Source organism: Plasmodium sp. gorilla clade G2 (genome assembly GCF_900097015.1).
Source record: "Plasmodium sp. gorilla clade G2 genome assembly, chromosome: 14".
Lineage (NCBI taxonomy): Eukaryota > Apicomplexa > Aconoidasida > Haemosporida > Plasmodiidae > Plasmodium > Plasmodium adleri (nom. inval.).
In genome coordinates, this window is record NC_041706.1 from 2,906,025 (window position 1) to 2,925,014 (window position 18,990).

At 18.3% G+C, this 18,990-nt stretch overlaps 3 protein-coding genes across 3 annotated transcripts; 2 read left to right on the plus strand and 1 right to left on the minus strand.

Moving 5' to 3' along the window:
• Nucleotides 1-706: 706 nt before the first annotated feature.
• Nucleotides 707-3,532, plus strand: PADL01_1474100 (DNA repair metallo-beta-lactamase protein, putative; the record flags this gene model as incomplete). The annotated part of the gene is made up of 2 exons (XM_028685054.1): nt 707-803; nt 1,089-3,532. 2 exons carry the CDS (start codon nt 707-709, stop codon nt 3,530-3,532), a joined length of 2,541 nt encoding a protein of 846 aa, XP_028541071.1.
• A 580-nt stretch (nt 3,533-4,112) lies between these two features.
• PADL01_1474200 (conserved Plasmodium protein, unknown function) lies at nt 4,113-14,620 on the plus strand (the record flags this gene model as incomplete). Its single annotated transcript, XM_028685055.1, has 16 exons — nt 4,113-4,365; nt 4,463-4,833; nt 5,021-5,073; nt 5,180-5,417; nt 5,565-5,768; nt 5,887-5,973; nt 6,087-6,175; nt 6,298-6,639; nt 6,801-6,997; nt 7,123-7,229; nt 7,334-9,745; nt 9,871-13,067; nt 13,198-13,486; nt 13,646-14,152; nt 14,286-14,443; nt 14,527-14,620. The coding sequence occupies 16 exons, from the start codon at nt 4,113-4,115 to the stop codon at nt 14,618-14,620; spliced, it is 8,598 nt and encodes a 2,865-aa protein (XP_028541072.1).
• Nucleotides 14,621-15,035: 415 nt separating this feature from the next.
• On the minus strand, nt 15,036-16,865 carry PADL01_1474300 (splicing factor 3A subunit 1, putative; the record flags this gene model as incomplete). The annotated part of the gene is made up of 1 exon (XM_028685056.1): nt 15,036-16,865. The coding sequence occupies one exon, from the start codon at nt 16,863-16,865 to the stop codon at nt 15,036-15,038; it is 1,830 nt and encodes a 609-aa protein (XP_028541073.1).
• Nucleotides 16,866-18,990: the final 2,125 nt, after the last annotated feature.

Here is an 18,990-nt window from a genome sequence, read left to right on the forward strand (position 1 = left end):
TAGGGTAATATAATAAATATATTTTAATAATCTTATTGAGGTTTTTTCTTCTATTTATTTTGGTTCATAATAAAAGAATGTTATAATATATATAATATATATATATGCAGGAATTAATAATACAGTGCAATATTATTTATATTATATTTCACGTTATTTTATAAAGTGAGGAAATATATATATGACATAAATATAATATATATATGTGTAAGTGTAAAATTATAAGGTGTAATTATATATATATATATATATATATTATTAATCATGGGATCAAATATAATAAAAATTTTTGGTTTTATATATAAAGCATTACTTAGTATAAAGTTAAGTTTTTTTAATTTTTATAAAATAAATGACTTATTGATTATAAATCTTTTTATTTAATTTTATTTTCTTTCCTAATAAAAATATATCTGTCAAAATATGTAACAATAATGTTGGCTATTATGAAATAAAGTTAAAAGGAGGTATTTTTTTTTTTTTTTTTTTTTTTACCATTTTTATCCCATTCTTAACATTTTTTTTTTTTTTTCTTTCTCTCTCTCTCTTTTTTTTTTTTTTTTTTTGTTCTTTTATGTTGTTCCTTCTTATTGTTGCTTCACCCTTTCTCTTTTAGCTTTTATTGATTTTAAAAAAAAATAGGTAGAAAAACAGAAAAAAAAAAAAAAAGGATTATATATTATGAAAAAAAGTATATATCTTGTAAATGGTTGAGGATAACATACATGAAATTAAAAATGACCCTCTGATTATAATAGATAAGTTTCCTTATACGAAAAAAAGAGAAGCTCTTCGCATTAGCGGTATGATCAATTAAAATATATATATATATATTGTATATTTTATTTGTACCTTTTGTGTGTATCTGATGTTGTATGTGGTGATTTTTTCTTATTTATGAATACATTTATATGAATGTACTCATATTTTTATTCTCCATATATATATATATATATATATATATATATATATATATATATTTGTATACATTTGTATATGTTTAAGCTTCCTTTTGTTTGTTTATTTTTTTATTTGTTTATTTTTTTATTTTTTATTTTTTATTTTTTATATTTTTTTCTTTTTTTTAGAAGATCAAGAAAAGAGGAAGATATGCCGTATTTTCTTTTTAACCCATTTTCATGCTGACCATTATACAAATATAAACAAATATTTTAATGAGAATGTATTTTGTTCTCAAATTACTAAAAAATTACTAGTGAATATAATTGAGGTAAATGATAAATATGTACATAATTTAAAAATAAATAAGATATATTATCTTTTTAATTTTAAAGTTGCTTTTATTGATGCTAATCATTGTCCTGGATCAGTTATAATTTATTTTGAATTTAAAAATGGAACAAAAATTATACACACAGGTGATTTTAGGTATTCAAATGTTCATAGTTTTTTGATAAAAAAATTGTTATCTTATAGTGAAGATATATCATTATGTACTTATAAAAAAAATGAAATGAATATAAAAGGTGAACAACATGATATAGATAGAGAATCAATAAATGATGATACATATAAAGAAGAAAAGAAAATTGATATAAATGGAAGGAATATTATTGATTCGAAGGTGGATTTAAATTGGGATATAATAAAAAAAGAAAAAGAAGAAAATCAAAGTGAAAGTATAAATAACGATGAAGTTAAGGAATATGATAATAATCCAATTGAAATAAAACAAAAAAAAGAAAATAGTTATATTCCTTTTTTGAGAACAAATGAAAAGGATAATATTTTTTATATGAATGAAAATATTCCTATTTATGAAAGTGATAACTATTTTGTAAATTTAGAAGAAATTATAAATATATATTTAAAAATAGTAGAAGAGTTATTATTAAATATTCATAAGATAGAAAAGAAACAATTTTATATGTATGATACTATAAAAGTAGATAATTATTTTAATCATTTCCTTTTTATTGATTTATGTTTATATTTTAATCAGAATGAAGAGGATATATCATTTTTTTTTGATTATAAAAATTTGAATGAAACAGGTATAATATTGAACAATGAGAATATACACAAGATACATGTTAAGAAAAATGAAACTTTTAAATGTGACACAATTGTAAATGATAGGGAGAGTGTAAAAACGGAAGAAAAGCAAATTAATTCAATAGACCAAATAATATATGATAAATATAATAATTTGGAAAAAAATTTATTACATATTAAAATAAAAGAAGAGAAGAAAATGATGCCTGATTCGAATTGTATATTAGATGAATCTCAAAACAATATTCAAGAGAAGAATAAGAAAAAAAAAAAAAAAAGGAATCATGAGGATTTTAAAGAATTTGAAGACATTCAAACGGATGATAAAATCAATGAAAATAGAAATGAAATTATATCAGAAAATAAAAATTATATAAAAACAATATATCTTGACACAACGTATGCATTGTCAAAAAATAATTTATTTGCTCCTCAAATGTATCTGATAAATTATGTTATTTATTTGTGCAAAAAGAGATTACTATATGATGAAGAGAGGTCATCAAATATTTTGGAAACAAATAAGATAAGCATAGAGGAAAAGCAAGAAAAGAAGGGAAGAAATATAAAAAAGAAACAAACAGTCAAAGTTAAAATGGAAAATAATAATAATAATAATAATAATAATATTTGTGATGATGATAATATTTTTATAAATGATTATCATGCTAGCAATATTAAACAAAATGTTTTAGATATTAAAAATATTATAAATAATGATACAAACAATTGTAATATTCATATATGTGATAATGTGAATACATCAGATTTATTAACAAATCAGAACGAATTCAACAAAGAAGAGAAGAAAAAAAAGAAAACATTATTTCTTTTTGGAACATATAATTTAGGAAAAGAAAAAATATATTTATCTGTGTCTGATGCTTGTAATATGAAAATATATTATAAGAATGAGAAGAAAAGAAAAATAATTGAATCATTTTTACATAACAAACATATACTTAATAAAATAACAGAGAATAAATTAGAAGCACAAATTCATATTGTTGATATTAATTATTCTTATATATTTCCAAAACTTGATAGAAGGAAATTTCTTAATTTAATAGATGAAGATATAGAAAAAGAATTCGATTCTTTTTATTATATTATACCAACTGGATGGGTAAAAAAATTTTCATTTTATGAAAGAAATAATATTTCCATATTTTTAATTCCTTATAGTGAACACTCAAATTTGGATGAATTAAAAAATTTTGTCAAATCAATCAAACCTTGTAATATACTACCAACCGTTTTTTACAATGAAAAAGAAAAAACAACAATTTTAAATATATTTAATCCTTTTCTCAATTTAAAAAAAGAACTATTGAGCTTTTTTAAAATGGACAAAAAATATGGTTCTAAAAATAATGAGATATCTCCAGATAAAAAAAAAATAAAAGTATGCGAAAAGGAAGATATTCCCAAAGATGATGTTTTGAAAAATATAAAACAAAAAAAACTCACATCCTTCTTTCCCCTCATAAAAAAAGCAAATTCATCGAATATATGAACAAGGAGATTAATAAATAAATAAATATATATATATATATATATATATATATATATTCAATGTGTTTATATAATATATTAAATATTACCTTATTATTTTTATGATATTATATAATATTCCATTTGTCTATTATACTAATATTTTGTTGATATGTGTTCTTTTGTGATTTTTTTTTGTATATTTCTTTATATATTTTATTTCTTTATATATTTTATTTTTTTCTACATGAATTAACTTTAAAAGAATTAACAAAAAAATAAAATCATTTTTTCCAAATAAGATATAACAAAATTATATATGTTTATTATGTGTGTAAATAATAATGAATATTTTTATTTAAAAGGGCAAATTTATATGTATCTAAAAATAATATAGGTTAATAATTTTTTCTCCTTTGCGAAAAATGAAATGAGACATGGGAGAAAAATCAAAATTATAATTTAAAAAAAAAAAATAAAATAAATTATATATATAAAAATATTTTAATTTGTTATATATATATATATTATATATATATATACACATATATATTTTTTAACATATATGTATATAATATATTTATATTTATTTATATGTTTCAATGGAGAAAAATAAAAAGAAGAAAAACTCGAAGGGAAAGTTCAGGAAAAAAGAAGATGTTAAAAAGGATATAAATATATTAAAAAAGGATAAGAATAATAAAGATAGTTCAAATAATACTATAATTAATACTAGTGATAAAAATCTGGATGAATCAAAAAATAAAGCATTAAGAGAAGACAACATTTTTCAAAACATTAATAATTCTACAACCATTTATGATAAAACAAGTGATATTATAAATATATTATATGGTTATATATATATATATATATATATATATAATATTTGAAATATTAAATAAAAAGAATTTTTTTTTTTTTTTTGTTTTATATTCATTTTTTTAAATAGATAACAAAAATATGAATATGAAAAGCCCACAAAATAAAGGCAAAGACATACATAGTAGTAATCATGAAGATATAATAAATCAGACATGTGGTATATCGAATAAACTAAAAAATGATGACATATTTGAAAAAAATACACTGGTTGTAAACAGTAAGTTAGAATGTGAAGATACAATCACATTATTAGAAAAAGATGTTAATGTTAATATGAATGAATATGATAATAGTTCTGAATTTATAAAATATATGGAAAATTTTAAAGAAAAAAAAAAATGTATGGATAATATAACTTCTTCTATGGGATATAAAAATGAAGATAACAAGGAAGAAGGGAAGAAAAAGGCAAAGGATGAAATAAAAATGAAAATAGAGGTACCATTGAAAATGATATAATAACTTGATTTATATGAAAAAATATATATATATATATATATATATATATATATATATATATATATGTAATATATGAATTTTAATATAAATACAAAAAAATATATGATTTTATCTAATTGGTATATTTTTTTTAATTTACTTTTTTGTTTTGATATAATAATTTAAGGAAAAGGAAACCATATCATACAAATCAAAGAAAAAGAAAAAAATGGAAAAATAGTAAATATAAAATATAAACATATATATATATATATATATATATATATATCTTTTATTTTTTTTTGTGTGAAATATTATATTTTTTTACTACTTTTCAATAATTTAGTCATATTAGTAATGAAGAAAAAGAAAAGGTCATGAAAAAATACATGCTCAATTTAGAAGAACAATATAGAAAAAAAAAAGAAGAAGATTTAAAAAAAATTGTAGATAAAAATAAAGAGGATATGAAAAAATTTAAAGAGAAAGAAAATACATTTGTTAATTTTTTGAAAAATCCTCGACTAAATCTATCTAAGGACGAAAACGTGAATGATTACTTGAGCATATATCCAAAGACAATAGTAATAATAAAAAAAAAAAAAGTGAAATTATAAAGTTTAAAATAAAATGAGAGGTCATGAAGTTATAAAATTAAACGTTATACATATAATATATATATTATATATATATATGTATGTATGTATTCTTTTTTTTCTTTTTTTTTTAAGCAATTTGTAGATGTACGTAAAAACGAAATATTTATCAAGGAATTATTAATTACGAACAAAAGCAATATTTTATTACACATTATAATTATCCCTCCAACATTAAAACAATTTTATATTAAAGAAATAATTAATATATATAACAAACAAGAGGAAAATGAGAAAAGTAATTTAAACCATCAAATAGCACCAGGACATTCATTAAAGGTTAACATGAAAAAAAAAAGAAAATTAAAAGAATTAAAAAATTTATAGTTTATTTGATCTATTTAATTTTTTTTTTTTTTTTTTTTTTTTTATAACTCTTACATTTTAAATAATACAGATTAAAGTATGTTATAATGTGGTTAGTTTGAATTATCAAGAAGATCATATAAGGTTACTTTCTGAGGCAGGAAATGAAATAATTGACGTAATAGCCCAAAAAAAAGAGAAAAAAATTATAATATATATGACAATATTTTACTCGGTCATTTCAATAATATATATATATATATATATATATATGTTGTTATCTCATTTTAGATTAAAGTGTTTCAATCTATTCCTAAGTTAATATTTGAAAAAGTCTTAAATTTCGGACCAATCCGTCCAAATGAAAAAAAAGAGAAATTGTAATTATATATTAATATTCATATAAAATTATCAAAGGAGAGGAACATCATATTATTTATATATATATATATATATATATATATAAATATATATTTTTTTTTTTTTCCTTTATGTGTTCCAGATTTGGTGTAAAAAATAATGGCAAAGATATCAACCTTTTAATATGTCCCAAGAAACTATTTCATTTTTACGAAAAGTTCAAAAAAGTCGAAGAAGAAGAAAAAATTTTAAATTTATTGTTAAAAAAGAATAATGAAGAAACTAATGATATAGAAGAAATTAATGAAAATGAAGATACATATTATATGTATAATAATGTGACAAGTTATTCTCATAACTTTTTGTTTTTATATAAAAAATTTGTAAACAATTTTAATAAATTATATTTCGAAAAAATATTACAAGATTTGTATTACTTCCATTTGAAAAATTCAGAGGAAAATTTTGTAACTTTTACATTTAAGTATGTATTTTAATGAAACAAAAAAAAAAATAAAACATAGAAAAGTATCAAAACGTATAAACATATATATATATATATATATATATATATATATTATATGTTTTATATGAATTTATTTTATATTATTATTATTTTTTTTTATTATAACTTATATATTTTAGATGTAATAAAATTGGTATATATAAAAAAGACTACTATATAATCACTGATAATGAATGCAACTTGAAAGAATTAGATAAAAAAGAAAATGTACCAGATATTATTAATCTGAACAAATTAAATATTTTTGAGTTCTCTATAAATGTTATAGTGGAACCTGTATTATTAAATTTGCTTCTCTTAAATAATAGGATCACACGTACGTTTTATGTTTTATATTAATATATATTAAAAGTAAAAATGAATAAATAAATAAATAAATAAATAAATAAATAAATAAAGGTGCATTTAAATATGTGCACATGTATATATTATATTTTTTAGATGATCTTTATTCGAATAAAATATCAGAATATTTAGAGAATAACGACAAAAACAATTTAAATTATTTACTTCATTGTAGTAATTTATATGCCTTTAAGTTTTCCGATGTACAAGTATAAAGTGCAAAAATATAAATATATAAATATATATATATATATATATATATATTTATATATTTATTTATTTATTTATTTATATATTTCCTTTTTAGGTCAATAGTGCTTATAATTATATAGACCTCGAAATTTCGAACAACGGTTTAATAGATTTAAACGTTGTATGTAGTATATATATAAAAAGCTATGATAGTAATGACAAGGAATCTATAATTTTAAATATTAATGATAAAGGTATATATTATTATGATGAATATTTTAATGAGAATCATTCTGATTCTTTGTATAATGAGAGAGAAAAGAACCAAATTATTTATGATAGCAAATACTATAAAGATATAAAAATATATGAGAAAAATAAGGATAGAAGAAAATTATGTCCCTTTTATATATATCCAAGAAAATTTAATTTATCTTATAAAAGTAGAAAGAAAATATTTATTATTTTTAAACCATTGGAAAAACATATAAATTATAAAAATTATTATTTTATTTTATCTGTTAAAGATGTAAATAAAGGTTCTGATTTAAATATAATGGATTTATTCAATATATCTTCTAAAACAAGACAACAAGATGAAATGTTCGGAATTCCTTTGGTATGTATTAATGAAAAAAAAATAATTAAAAAAAAAAGGAAAGAAATTGATAAGAAAGAAAAACAAATATTGAAAAATAAATTTGGTAAGAAAATTTCTAAATATTATAAATCATCTACTTCTACATGTACATCTTCGAAAACATCTTCTATATCCTTATCTGATCATGATATATCTAGTTCCAGCTATTCACAATATAGTGAATCCTATATAAAAAAAAAACAAACAAAAAAAACAAAATATTTTAATAAAAAAGAAAAAAAGAAAAATTTCGTATCTCTTTTAATTCCTTTATATGCAAATATAATTGAACCAAATGTAAATATAAAAGCTAAAAAATTAAGCAAAACTATTTTTATAAATCCTTTATATTTATACAAATGTGAATTTACAATGAAAAATAATAATAATTTTTATATCAATTATTATTTCCCTCTTATTTTGAGTCATAATGAAAATAGTGGTAAGGATAAAAAATATTTGATGGAAGAATTTATTAATGAAGAGGAAAATAAAGAAAAACAACAAAAAAATGGTTGTATATTTTATTATGATTATTTTGAAATAATAAAGGATATATATGTGAACAAAAATAAAAATAATAATAAAAATAAGAAAGATGAGAGGCAGATTTATACATGTAAAGAGGCCCCCACGAAGGCTACTACTACTACTACTACTACTAATAATAATAATAATAATGATAATAATAAGGATAATAGTACACAATTTTGTCGTTTAACAAAGAAGAAAAAGAAAAAAGAAAAAAAAAACAGATCCATCACATATGAAAAAACATATAACAAAAAACTAAAAGATGGTAAGGACAATAGGGACAAATGTGAAGAAAACTACCATCATTTTAATAGTTTAAATAAAAAATTAATAAAATATTTCTACAAAAAAGGAGATAGTGATAAGGTAAACATGTATGTATTGGTAAAAAATGATTTTAATGAAAATTTTAAAAATGATACTTTAGAAGAAAATGAGAAATACGATAAATTGAAAAATATTGGAAAGAGAAAAAATATTTTAAAAATTGAAAAAGATACATATTTTCTTAAACCATATGAAAAAAAAAAAATTGTTTTATATTTATTAGTAAATAAATATGGATATCATAAAATAGATTTCAAGATATTATTTTATATGGATAATTATAAAATGGAAAAAACAGTTACAGCTAACATTTATACAAGATGTAAAGGTGTTCATTTTGATAAAGATATTTTTATTTTTAAAAATAGTTTATGTCATTATAGTTATTGTAATATTATAAAGGTAACAAATTTAGATAAAGACATTAAATTTATTACACTAGATGATGATAATAAAAATGATCATAATAAGAATGCTCTTTTTAGAGACTGTGGATTTATTTCTTTATATATGTTATATATATATACATTAAAAAAGAAAGATAAAAAAAAAAAAAATTGTCCCAGAAAAATATGTACAAATATTATGAACAAAATAGAAGAAAAAATAAATAGCGAATATATAGATGATAAATGTATAAAGAAAGAAGACAATAATATTTATAATTGTTCTATATGTAAATGTAGATTTAATTTTAATAAAATATTTCATTTTTTTGAGAAGACATATCATGAAAAATATAAAGAAAGTAGAGCATACAATTTTATATATGATTCTAATGAATATTTAATTCAATACAAAAATAAAAATATAAATAATGAAGTAAAAAATTTAAATATGTTGGAGAGTATTTATAAATATAGAGAAAAGGAATATATATTTATACATAATAATAATATAGTATATAAAAACGAGGATCGCGTTTTATTTTATCCGTCCAATTTTTTATTGCTTCCATTAAAAGAGGCTTTTTTCTTTTTCTTCTTTTTTTTCTCTCACTCGGAAAGTTTAAATTTGGAGCTTGGAGTAATATAAGGAGAAAATAAATAAATAATAAATAAATAATAAATAAATAATAAATATGTATATTAATATATGCAAATTAATATATATATATATATATATATATATATATATATTTATTTTTTTAGGTAAAATATAATACGTTTCGAAAAGACATTTTTGTCCAGGGTGAATGTAAGTGTCAGTGCATTAAAATAAAGTACGACAAAAAATTTAAAGAGAGAAAAAAAAAAAAAAAGAATAATTATGAAGAATATAACGAAAATAAAGATAAAATAATTAATAATGAGAATGAAATAGATATAGGTGGTGATATAAAAATAGAAACAAAGAATAAATATGATGATAAAAGAGAAAGAAATTATATAGGTATATGTACTGAGAAAAAATATTTTGAAGTTGAAAATTTGAATGACTTGAAAATTTCTTATGAAATATGTGATAGAAAAAAAGGTTATTTTGAATATAATTATTCTAAGAAAGAATATGTTCTTATATTTGATAAAAATATAAATATAGATCGTTATTATGATAATTTTAGTACCTTTAAAAAAATTAATAAGTTGGAAATATTAAAAGAGGGGAAACAAGGTACACCTGATAAGATACTACATAATAGGAAATATAAAGGGATACATGAAAAAAATGATAATAATAAAAATAATAATAATAATAATAAAAATAATGATGACAATAATGATGATAATATTAATAAAGTAGATGGTTGTATTAATAAAAATAAATTTAATGATAACCAAAATATTCAACATAATATCCTTGCTTGTATAATTTTTTGTGATTCATCCATACATACAATAAAAGGACTTGGATCAAACAGACATGCATTCAGGTTATTATTATTTTATGATGAAAATATAACTAAATCTAAAAACTTTGTAAACATAACGTTTTCAGTAAATTTGGATTATTTTAATTATAGTGAAGCTATCAAAGTATACTCCGAATTTTATATACACTCATTTGATTTTGTATATATAAATGAGAAGAATTTATTATGGTCTTTATATTTATACATGAAAAAGGAAATAGAAGATAAAGAAAGAAAACACACAAATAAGGATTATTTAGAGAATGAAAAAAGGATGGATGATTTGTCTGATACATATTTGGACGATATGATAAACGAGTTGGATTTTATGAAAGCAGAAAAAAAGAAAGCATCTGAAGAAAATAATATGAACACAAATATTACAATTAATAGAAATATAAACATAAATATAAACACTGATACAAATAATGATTTATATAACAAATGTGATTACAAGTGTTTATGTAAAACATTTGAAGATATAAAAAATTATTATAATGTAGATGAAAATGTTGTTGATCATTTTAAGGATTATATTTATGATATTATTTGTAATGTAAAACCTAAAGAAATAACAAATCAAGAGGTAAAAAAGAATGAAAAAATAAATGATAATAATAAAATATGTGATAATAATAAAATATGTGATAATAACAAAATTAATGATAATCAAGAAAAACACCATAGTGAAGAAAAAAATGACAATATTAAAAATAAGATAACAAAATTTGTAAAAAACACAAATGACGAATTTATTAAAAATAGTACTGATGAAGATAATTGTTATAAGTTGAAGAATATTGTGAATGAAAATAATTTTTCTATAAATTATACTACTTATGATAAAGAAATGAATAAAAAATGTAGGGATTATATTTGGATACATAAACTTCTTCATGGTCTTAATAATCACATTGAATATAAATTTATTGATTTTATTAAAAAATATAAGTATGAATTATTTTATGAATATGATAAAATAAATATATTAAATGTAGAAGATAAAAAAAAAAAAAATTTGTGTGAAAATAAAGAAAAAAAATTTAATATTGGAAATAAAAATGAATTATGTAAAATATATCATTGTGAAATAAATAAGGAAAATAATACTTTCTATATAATAATAAATAATCCTAATAAATATAATACAAGTATAAAAATTAGCTCAGAAAAAAATGATGTGAGTAATATAATTAATAATATTTATAATCACTGTATAGACAATTTAATAACTAGCAATGAATGGTGCGGTATGAAGAAATTTTTTACATATCATATGGAAGATAATAAAAAAATTGAACACATTTTTAGCTATAATTTTAATTTGCACACGCTAAATGCAAAAGTGTATGAACAATTAAAACATTTAAATACTCCATATATTAATATTAGAAATGATAAAAATAAAAAATATAATGAAAATAAATTTTATATGTATTTTAATAATATATTAAAAGAAAAAAAAGAATATTGCTTGAATCTCAAAAACAAATTATTTTTTGATTTTTATTTAGACATATATTTATTCAATCATTTTATATTTTCAAATAAATGTTCATTCATTAAAATTAATTTATATTCTGATAATATTAATATATATAAAGATATTATTTCTATAAACATGGATAATTGTATTTATAATAATAAAATATTAATATTTTCAGAAATTAAATCCTTACATTTAGTAAGTTCACATAAAGAAAATAAGGATAATGAAAAAGCAGTATTTCTAAATCGTTTATATGTAGATAAAGAAATACTTACAAACTATGAAAAGATAAAAAAATTTGAAGAAAATGCAAATGTTCAAAAGCTTTCTGAATGTTTTGATGAAATATTAAGACCATATGAATTTATTATATATAATTCATCTAAAATCAAAAAAAAACTTACTTGGAGGATTGATAAGATATCATATACGAAGGTAAGTCAAAATCATAATATAACAGAAGATTTAATGGATGAACAGCATGTTTCAGCTTCTGAAAGTAGAGATATATATAGAAGAAATGAGGAAAATATTCATCCTGAAAATTTTACGGATGCTATAGATGCTGTAAATTCTGTATGTGGTGAAAATATTGTATATACTGTAAATTCTGAAGATGCTAAACATGCTGAAGAGTTAGAAATGTTTAGAACATATTATGTAGATACAGAAGAAAGTGATGTAACATCTTCTAGTATGAGTAATATTAGTTATGATAAAAAAATTGACATCGAAATGAAATATTCAGATAACTGTATAAATGAAAATGAGAAAAAGAAATTTGAATTATCTTTAGAAGATATATTATCTAGAGAAGGAAAACATGTATATATGATTACATGTAATTATGATTATATTGAACCAGATAACCACAAAAGGCAATGTGATCATGTTTCACATGATAATATTAGTATAATAGAGAAAATCAGAAAGAATTTTTTTATCAAATTTTATATGTCTATAAATGTTGAGAAGCCAAAGATTTACTTATTATATAATAATAAAATGTAACTAAATGATATATATATATATATATATATTTATTTATTTATATATTTTGTATAGGTCTACTTTGATGCATGAATATATTATTAATTCCCTTTTCACTTATACTATTTATTTGATTTTTTTTTATAGAACATATAAAAAGAGGATCAAGTATGACTATTATTACTATAATAAGAAGGCCTACAGAAAAATAAATAGTATGTACGAACTGGATAGGATTAGTGATGTTTTGTATGAAAATATAAATGATATAAATGAATATTTTGACATCACATTTTTAAAGACTAAAGATTTGAAGCTTAACTTTATGAATAATATGAATATAAGTTTTTTCACATATATAAGTGCGAGCAAATTTTTTGACATCAAAAATATAATTATAGATGACGAAGTTTTTAATCACACAAACACGACAATAGTAAAAATAAAAATAAAAATAAATAAATATATATATATATATATATATATATATATATATATATATATTTATGTGTTTCATTCAGTTGATTTTATTTGGTATATATTAATTTATATAATTTACATCATACATTTTATATATTTTATTTTGCCTTGTTAGTACCATATAAAATGCAAAAGCAAAATATGTCTTAACCTTGAAATAAACCATGAAAAATTCAAGAAAGAAATAAAACGTTTTTATAGTTTTCAAAAAAGTATTGCGTGTGTGGAAAATAAATTTGATAAAAAATACATATACGAAGATTTTATAGTATTTCAATATTTAACAGGCAAAAGATCACAGACGTTTTGTATAGAATGTCATTATCATGTTCCTTTGATAGTATTAAGAGAGAATAAATATTTATTTCAAGAATTTAATAATTTGACCCCAAAAAATCAACATTCAAATTATTATAGAAATTTTTATGAAGTTGAGAATAATATATCTGATAAAATAGTAAGAGGAAAAATACAATATAATGAAATTGAAGTGATGGATAATGCATATCATATTAATTTCTTCTTTGATGAATTAAAAATGTATAAATTATGTCTCTTTCTATTTAATCTTACCAATCATCCAGCAAATTGGGTGATAACATATGAAGAACTTATGAACACGGTAAATAAATAGTACAAACATATAAAAATATAAATATATATATATATATATATATTTATTTATTTTCACATATATATATATATATATATATATATATATATATATATATATATTACTTACAATTTGTTTACAGGAAATAAAATTTTCTAAAAAAAGAGATTATCATATTTTTCATTTCAGTAAAACAAAAGGCATTTTATTTGGAAAGACATATGATATGAACAATGATGTGCGTCAACAAAATAGAGGAAATCCTTTTTTATATCCTGATTGTATCATCATTACATTTATGTAAGTACAAAATGTATAAATTTTTTTTTTCTACATACATATATATTATATATATATTTTTAATACAGGCCTCCTAGCCTTAGTGATGTCACTAAAATATATTCCATCAAAGTTTCAAAGAGCGAAAAAATATATTTACATTTAAAAGGAAGTTATACAAAAAAAAATAGTATATAATTATATTTTATTATATCGCAACAATAAAAAAAAAAAAAATAAAGAAAAAAAAAAAAAAAATAAAGAAAAAAAAAAAAAAAAAAAAAAAAAAAAAAAAAAAAAAAAAAAAAAAAAAAAAAAAAAAAAAAAAAAATAAATAAAAAAAAAAAAAAAAAAATAAATAAATAATAATATATAAAATTACAAATTACAACTTTTTGATTAAATTAAAACTTAAAAATACTTGAACTACAATATATATAAAATATAAGAATTGAAAAATAAATATATTCATAACAAAATATCTATTACATGAATGTATATTACTTTGGTAGTTATATTAAATGTATATTTATTTTATAATACATAGAATGATATACATATATATATATATATATATATATATATATATATATTTATTTATTTCCCCCCTTTTTTAATTTCGTTTTACTTTTTTATTTAAAGGTATATTATTATTAGTTAATGGTGTGTCATTTTGTGAAATATGGTCCATAGCAGGTCCTGGTAAAATTTTTGTATATATAGTTTGAATATAACTATATACATCATTTGCATTTGTTGTTTGATTAATTTGAGAATTTTTTTTATTTTCATTTGTTGAATGATCATTAATTTCTTCATCAATAGATCCAAAAAGATCAGGTCTTTTAATAACAAAAAGTGATAGATTTCCTTCTATATCTTCTAAAGGCATAAAAGATGATTCTTTTTTTGCTCTTTCATATAATTTATCCTTTTGTTCTTTCCATTGTGGATCTAATAATAATGTTTTCAAATGTTTAGACATATCACTAATATCTACTGGTTGATTTGTTAATGGACATTTATGCATTTTATCTTTAAGCAATTTATGTTTTCGACTTTTTCCATAATTTGGTATAACAACAATATTTTCTTCGTTCTTATTATTTTCTATATTATTATTTAATAATTTATCTTTAGTTAATATATCATTATTTAGTTCATTCTTATGTGAATTAGAATATTCAATTACACATTCTGCGCTGTCATTTTCTGAATCATCACTATCATGTATATTTTTGTATTCATATTCGTTATTTTGAAAATTGTTAGATGTTTCATATGCTTTAGAATTATTATCATATGAACTGTTATATGTATCATTATAATTATCATCATATTTATTATCTTCTCCCATTTGATCTTCATATAACTCCTCTTGATCTATAGTCTTAAAAACATTTTTTTCGTGATAAGAAATATTATTTAATTTTTCTTCATTTGTATAAATCTTATCTGTATCAAACAATTCACTTATTACATAATTTTCGACATTATTAAAATCAATAGAGCAAGGTAAATTACTTAGATTGTCGTCAAAATTAATAGTTTCGACAATAGAAAAATTGTTCCAATCATAATATGTGTCTGAATTATTTTTTTCTTCAAGTTTCCGTTCTTCTTCTTCCTTTTTTTTTCTATTATGACTATATAAATGATATGAATAATTTAAGATATTACTTTTATTATTTGCATATTTTTTTATTTTATCTAACACATCATCATTTGGTAATAAGCATTTTAAATAGATATCTATTAATTTTGAAAAATAATTAAAATATAAATTATTAGCTCTTAAAAAATCATATTGGCTATTATTTTTTTCTCTTTCTATTAATCCATTTAAAAAGGATTTTCCATTTCTTGCTACAAATAAAGCAGTTGTTTTTATTAAATCAATATCTAGAGATGTAATAAATGGGGATATTAATGAATATATATCTTCTTGAATTTGAATTTTTAAATTATTGTTATTTTCTAATTTATCTTTATTTTTTATATCATCTATAGAATATATAATATTTTTCTTTTCTTCTTTTTCATCTTCTTTTATAAAATCACATATTTTTAAAATATGTTCATTATTAGTATATTTATTGGCATCTTCTCTTTTTTTTATTTCTTTAATAACATGTGGGATTAATTCCTCCTTTTCTTCAATATCTAAAAATAACCCGTGTAATTTATATTGATAATAATAAAAATAAGGATGTGTAGGACTAATAAAACCAAACTGTTTTTCTTTTTCCCTAAATATTTTCTGTTCAAAATTCTTTCCATTTTTTTTAACAAACGTAGCGGTTTTATCAATAATAGTTTTAATATTATTTGGAGGTACGATCATTTCTTTCTCTAAAAAATTGTATCTCTTCTGCAAGACTTCTTTATCATTTACATCCACATGGTCATCAAATAGGCTTCTTTCAACACTGATATGCAGCATAGCTTTTTAATATTAAAATATTTATGAGCACATAAATATTTTTCAATAAAAAATAAAAATATATATATATATATATTGTATATATATTATATTCTTATTAGCAAAATATCATATACAAATGTGTAGGCATGATTTGGATACGACTTTTTATTTTGCGTATATTTTGTATAATATATATAAAATAGGGTACAGAAAATTTTTTGTTTTTATAAAGTGAAATATTTTGATATGATATATCTAATTATGACGTACATTAATTTGTTTACATGTTTATTTTAGAAAACAACTATGGATGTAACTAATATTTTTTTATAAGAAAAAAATATTCCATATTTAATGAATGGTATTTAATGTATAAAATATGTAGGAATGTTAATATAACTAAATGGAAGTACACATATTAATATATATATATATATATATATATATATATATTTAAATATTTATGTATATTTTTAATTATTTATAAATTGCTTATAATGTATTAGGGCTCGAACTTTTAATCTACTAATAGCTCTATTGATACATTTAACAAATAGCTTTTTAAAAGCATTAAGGTGAATTAATATAATACTTAAAAAAAATGAATATTCATAAGATTAATATATATATATATATATATATTTATTTATTTATTATATTTTTATTCAATTTTTCTTAGATCATCATAGTCATTTCTTTTTTTCAATATGATGAAAAAAATAAAATAAAATAATATATTCATAAAAATGTATTTATAAATTTATAAGTATTTTATAATTTAACGATAAATATTTACAAAAAAAAAAATTAATTACAAAAAAAAAACAATATAATTATAAGAATATATAAATATAATTATTTGTATCGGTTTATAAGGAAGAAGATTTTATAATATATATAAAATATTATATATAAATATTTTGTATATATATCATTTTTTTTATTTTGAACTTTGAAAAAATTATATATAAAATAATAAAAATTAATTATAAGTCAGAAATGTTAAAATAATATTAAAAAATATATTATACTACAAAAAAAAAATAATAAAAGTTATAAATATTATATTATACTATATTTATTATATACTATATAATATAATATTTTTATATAATAATATATATTTATATAATATTTTTATTAAATGGTTTGTTATAATTATATAATTATATTATCATACATATTATTATTATTATTATTTTTTTTTTTTTTTTTTTCACAGTCTCCAACTTATTTATTAAAAAGTATATATTATTTTATTATATATTTATAATATATATTTGGTATATATAAAATATGTATATATTATTATAAATCGAGAAAATCCCATCCATATAATTTATATATATATATATATATATATATATATATATTATAAATATATATTATATATTATATATACATATACACATATTAGTTAAATATATGCTTCCAAAAAAAAAAAAAAAAAAAAAGAAAATGGTGTAAAAATTAAATAATATTTTACCAATAAAAGAGATTAAAAAATTTATAGATAATATTATATATAAATATATATATATATATATTATTATATATATTTATAATTTTACAAAATAAGATATATTTATATAATATAAATAATATATATATTTTTATATATTATATTATATTATATATTTATAAGCTCTTTTTTTTTTTTTTTTGTTTTTCGTTTTTTTTTAACCTTTTTTAATTTTAATTTTCCTTTTTTCGAATTTTTTGGTTTTTTTTTTTTGCGCGGTTTTAGAAAAAATAAGAGAAAAAAAAAAAAAAAAATTTAATATTTAATGTTTACTTATATAATGTTTAATATATTCAAATATAATTATAAGAAAAGGAAAAAAAAAAAAAAAAAAAAAAAGAAACTTGAAATAAATTAATCCTAAATTTAAAAAGGTTTTATTATAAGAATGTTAATTTTAAAAAGTACTTAAAAATATATTATATATTTTTTATTTATTACTATAAAAAAATCATTGACTCTTAATAAATATATATTTATAAATAATTATATATAAAAAATATATATAATAAATATTATATTATATAATTTATATATATATTTTTAATGCTCATTTGCTTTTTTCATTTATTATATATATTATAAAAAATATATATATATTAAAAATATATATATATATAT